A 5,569-nucleotide genomic window follows, 5' to 3' on the forward strand; every position below is an offset into this window, starting at 1 on the left:
GATTACAGGCTACACTATTCGGTATATTATTAATTAAATCCATAGATTGAAACGGAACTTAGAATTTGAGTAGGTCTGTAAGGTATTTTAAATGTGTATTACATTGTATTTGCTTTTTCATCAGGCAATATGCAGGTGCTGCCTAAAAGATTATCAAAGACGCTTTGAAAGCGACGATGTGGAGAAAGGACCCAAAAACTAAGCATGAAGTTGTACTGAAACTGAAAGCTGTCATTGTACTGGAATAAGATACGCACACACAAAAGAGTTTATTAGACTTTTAAAGTATTTTTTCACGGTTTGTGTTTGTCTTTCTTTATAACTTCCCAACATGTTTGTTCCAGTTGAATGCTCGCCGCCGTCATTCAAAGACTTTACTCTTATTATGGTAAGACTCAAAGTTCAGTTTATTTATTGTCTCTGTCATTTCTTCTTTAACGTTTTTTGATAAAGATAGATTTCTGATTTATCTTTAAACCTTGCTCTTTCACATTGTCTAATTTCATATTATTGTTTTATTTTAGCCCGCAATATCTGTGGGAAATGTGGGACAGCTTGCGACAGACCTGATTATTTCTACGCTCAACATGCCTGCAGTGGGCTATATCCACACTGACTGTCTGATACCCATGGTAGGAAATAATCCGTATGCATCATCACCAGAGAATTCAGATGAACTGAGCACAAATGCAGAAGGTTGGTTTTTAAGAGGATTTATTTTTTATGAGATGCCTGAAAGTTTTACCATCAGCACAGAAAACCGCTGCCCTGAATTATACAATGGGGTTTGTGAGTGGAGTATATTCTCATTAGAACTTTTTTTTTTAATAGTGTTAATCGCACTTATCGAGCCTCTGAAAATAGCATTAAAGAGCCACAATTATAATCTGACGATTTTAACGTGAAACAAACAAAAATACACGAAAGGTTAGTTTTTTTAAGCACCCATTCCACACTTGTTATTATTTAATTGTTTTATATTCTAGTTTCCTAAATGCTGTGGGATAAAGGCTCGATGCATACATAGTACATACCTCTAAGCATGTATATTGAACACTAAAGGTATTACACTATGTAATATTAAAAAAAAAAACACTTTAATACTTTATGAGGAAACCTTTAGTTGTATAGATAAAATAACATTACCAATATTATTCTAATTATTTGTATTTCTGTTTCCACAGTGTATTCTTTAGCTGACATGAAGCTGGCTGTTCTCCAGATCAGGGCACCCATCATACAGGTAAGTGTGTGCAGAACGCTCTGCAGATTGAAGGCATTCATGTTTATGGGTATGTAGCAGGAAAACCACTTATTTTCCACCCAATAGTTACACAGTTAGACAACCTATTCACAATGCAGCACCTTTTCGTCCCATTAGGATGGCAAATGGGAGAGGATGAGATGAGTGTAGTTGCAGTTTTATGATTATATGTAATGGTGTGAAAAGGTGTGTGATGACTTATGGCTGTGATAAAAAAGAAAATGTCCTTGTGTTCCAGTAATTTGAATAGTTTGGTATTACTGGTATTTAGAGAAGATAATGCATCACCAACCAGGGATGGGGCACTTGGTGCTCTATTGAAATCTTGCATTGGCTAAGTGGTCTGTGGGCAAAAAAAGTTTGAGAAACACTGCATTAGGCAATGTTACCTTTAAAAACCCTGGAATTTAAAGCAATCGCACACCACCCTACCTACAATTATCTTTTAGTCATATAACGTACATTTAATCCCTCTTTAGACAAAATACAAGCAGTTTCGTAAACTTATCTTCTCATGGATCAAGGCGAGTGAATTCTCCAGAGTCGTTCTCCTGTCCAGCAGTTATGCTTACCAGAGAGATGACCGTCAGATTCATGGGTAAGAGAGAACGCTCAGGCTTCACCCACCTTCCAAAAGCAATTTGCAATTCAAGTTTTGTTTTAAGATGGGCCTACTTCAGTATCAGTGTGTTTTCTTTTCCCTTTAGTTTTTTTCTTGCTGTCAAATATGTTTTTTATATCAGATGCCTAATTGGTGAGCTGATACTGCTGAATATCGGAGGAGAGAGAGATGCACAGAGAGAGACTCAGACACCTCATCGGTTTGAGGAGAATGAAGAACCCAGTTGGGCATTTTCAGATGGGCATAATTCATGTATTCTCTCCTGCCTCCCCAGCACTCCTCTGCGTTATTTATTCACACCTGCCATGCAGACCATTATCGGGGACAGACTTCAGGATCTGCAGTGGAAAGAGATGGAGAGGATAGCTGCCTTCCCAGGGATCAGTAACTCTGAACAGCGGCTATATATCCCTGGAGGGGGAGTTACTAAAGCCTTGTACACTGACAGGTACACTTGGGGGCACTGCTGTCTCTTTCCTTACAATACATTACTGTTTATTCACGTAAGAACATTTACAAACGAGAGGAGGCCATTCGCCCCATCATGCTTGTTTGGTGTCCATTATTAACTAAGTGATCCAAGGATCCTATCCAGTCTATTTTTGAATGTTCCCAAATTGTCTCCTGTTTTCTGTCTTGCATTGTTTTTTATAAACAATCTTTTGTAAATGAACTGCCCAACAAATTGTTAACATGAGAACCAAGTGATCATATAATACCTGTGTTTGAAGAGATGTTCTCCTCTTTATGTAAAATGTACAGTATTCAGTTTCATGTCCGTGTGTTTGTATCAAGCTGTGGGTCCTATAAGAATCTAATACTAAATATCATTTATATATAAGAAAATCAGCAAATTCATACAAATATCAATTTCCTTTACATTATTGTTTCATAATGGTGTGCAATGTGAGTGATCTTTATTTTTCTCCCTGTCCCCAGCTGTTCTGAAGGGATCCCTTTGGCAGTCTTGCTGACATTCTGCTCTGAAGGTGACAACATCCCAGATGCATTTGCACTCGTCAACTACCTGAACGAATGGCTCCATCTAGTGGAGAAGCCAGTAAGTGTTTTCAAAAGGGTGGGCAGGGTGTGCTTGCTTCAGATTCATGGAGCAGAAAGTGTAATTGATGATGGATATACTCTCTAAAATGGAAGTCTTTTACTTCATAGTGATACTTGGTAACTTCCGTACAGCTTAGGTATCAAGTTGAAGTCATTAATATAATTGTGAAAGTACTTGAATGAGATGTTGCCTTAAAATGTTCCTGGGTGTGACACATTTGTAAACGTCAATAAATGAGGTTACTGTAGGCCAGATTTGTTGTCTATAGGTACCATATGAGCTTATTAGCCCAATATGAAACCTGAAACCACATTCACTGTCATTTTAGACCATTCTACATCCATGGTGAATGATAGTCACATTTTGAAATGTCTGACACAATGTTTATTCATCTAGATGTTCATGATTTAAATGTCTCTGAGGTTATATCTAACATGGGATCTGAAAATGAAGTTGAAATGACTTGCCAATGACTCGGTGTGTTATCTAAAGTAGAGAGGTAACAAATATTATAATTTTTCCCCCCAGTGCAATGTGGCTTTGCTGTGGAAGATTCCTTGTTCATGGAAACTTCTGTTTGGCAGTGGCATCCCCCCAGCTCTCTTCTAATTTGCGCAGCTACTCGACCACTGTGACCTTTAAAACAGTCAACACATCTTCTGCAGTACTGAGATATGCTTTGACAAATCCCACAGAGACATTTATGGTCGAAGCAGCCTCGATACAGTGTGTCATTGGACAACACACTGTAACCAATGAAAGTGGGAAATCTTGATGCACCCACAAAACAACCAGCTTAACTGTCAACTGTCCCGACTTCCCTGCAAATATTGATACTCTTCACCAGCTCTATTTTCCCTCTTTTTCCGATTTCAAATTGAGGTTGGTTTGTGCTCTGCAAAATCAGCCATTGATTTATGTGTCCCACAATAAAGATGCTGGAAATGGATGTGGTTCTTGTTTGTATCTGAGAAAACCTTTATTAATGGAGGGCAGCAACCATCACTACTCTATTTTATTTTGTATTGTTTACCTGTACATAGGGACATTAGTCAGCTAGAGAATAAGTAAATATTCAAAGCTTTTTTTATTTTATGTATCAATTGGAATAGATTTGAATCCTGCAACCTTAGTATCCTATCAGTTTTTCCAAAATATTTATAAAAATATGTAATGTCTTTTATTCCCCCACATACATTTCACCAGAGCAGACTACTAGTCTCTTCAAATTAATTTACATTACAAAATAATAAAGGAATTAAGGAGAAATATGGCTTATTGAAAAAGACAATGTATGCAGTTTATTTGAACAGAAGTCACGAGACATTTTAATCTTTAACAGTACAATAAAATGTTTGTCTTGTCTTGATCAACAGGAAGGATAAACTCCATCACTCATTACTGGTATACAATTTCTTGAAAAGATGAATGACTAAAAATATTGTCCTGATCGAGGCTAGGTTTAATCTGGCCTGGCACTTTATTACAAAAAAGATAAAACCCACAAAAAAAAACATATATACAATGTACTGTACATAAAATATTGCTTTTTAAAAATAAGAAAACATTGTTTGGTCTTATTGATTACTTACAAAATTAAAAAAGTAATATATTTTAAGCTGTATTTAATTACATTCTACATAAGAGGTTGAAACATTTTTGATGTTATACATTATACATTTCTTCATTTATACTCAAACTACAGAACAGCTGCTGTTTAACTTTATCTGTTCCTTTTTTTTTTTGTCAAGTATATTGTCACTCCTTAGCAACCTCAAAGTGTTGCTGGAAAACATTACATGAATGTGCCTGAACATCCTGAAAGACAACATGCACTGTTCATCTCAGACACAAATGCTCACAATTTTGCATAGTATCTCTGGAAAATGGTACAACAGACCCCAATACTGAGGGTGTGTCTCACAGTGAGATTAAACCTTTAACATGGCCTCTGGGAGGGTTAGGATCCCAATCAGATGTAGGGAAAAGTATTAAAGACATCCCTTTAATTACTTGGTCCTGTTCACACAAATTCATAGGCTCTGTGAAAATACATGACAATCACTTTGCTTTCCCTGATAACAACGCCAACTGAAAGAGCTGCTCTCAACGTGCCTTTCTGAGGAATGAGGTATTCTAAGTGGTGCACAGTGATACACAGAAATGTCAAGTTAGGACAGCATTAAATGTGTTTGCCCCTTTACAAATGAGCCTTCGTGGAAAGTATTAATATAGAATTATACAGCAATTAATTGCAGCTGATTATGTAGTTCAGAAGCAAACAAGTATAAGTGGCACATGATTTTTTGGAGAATACAAGAATGGCTCAATTAATGACACTAGTGATTCCTGGAAAACAATGCATTTAGTCATGCCCAGAATAATATATATTAAAAGAAAAAAGCCCCCACTCCAGCATAGCCTAATTTAGTATATTCCGATGAATGAAGCTGAAAAGTTACTGCACAAAAGAATAAACAATTCTAATAATTCAATAAACAAAGACAAAATTGGATATATCTGGTGTGATTTGGAAAAGGGTTTAACGTTGGTAAAAAATAAATAAACACAGGAATTTAGATCCATCAGTCCTTGCTAAATGATGTACTGAATTTCCCCC

At 36.4% G+C, this 5,569-nt stretch overlaps 1 protein-coding gene across 1 annotated transcript; it reads left to right on the plus strand.

Moving 5' to 3' along the window:
* The first annotated feature begins 170 nt into the window (after window positions 1-170).
* Window positions 171-3,898, plus strand: psmg2 (proteasome (prosome, macropain) assembly chaperone 2). Its single transcript, XM_066691159.1, has 7 exons — window positions 171-388; window positions 525-696; window positions 1,185-1,243; window positions 1,744-1,862; window positions 2,161-2,334; window positions 2,826-2,946; window positions 3,478-3,898. The coding sequence occupies exons 1-7, from the start codon at window positions 332-334 to the stop codon at window positions 3,556-3,558; spliced, it is 783 nt and encodes a 260-aa protein (XP_066547256.1). The 5' UTR covers window positions 171-331; the 3' UTR covers window positions 3,559-3,898.
* Window positions 3,899-5,569: the final 1,671 nt, after the last annotated feature.

Source organism: Amia ocellicauda, chromosome 18 (assembly GCF_036373705.1).
Source record: "Amia ocellicauda isolate fAmiCal2 chromosome 18, fAmiCal2.hap1, whole genome shotgun sequence".
NCBI lineage: Eukaryota > Metazoa > Chordata > Actinopteri > Amiiformes > Amiidae > Amia > Amia ocellicauda.

Excerpts from the sequence above, each read along its gene's own strand:
- psmg2 (XM_066691159.1), top strand. The coding sequence starts at position 332 with ATGTTTGTTCCAGTTGAATGCTCGCCGCCGTCATTCAAAGACTTTACT. Across the intron at positions 697-1,184 it reads ACTGAGCACAAATGCAGAAG|TGTATTCTTTAGCTGACATG; the intron begins GTTGGTTTTTAA and ends CTGTTTCCACAG. Across the intron at positions 1,244-1,743 it reads TCAGGGCACCCATCATACAG|ACAAAATACAAGCAGTTTCG; the intron begins GTAAGTGTGTGC and ends ATCCCTCTTTAG.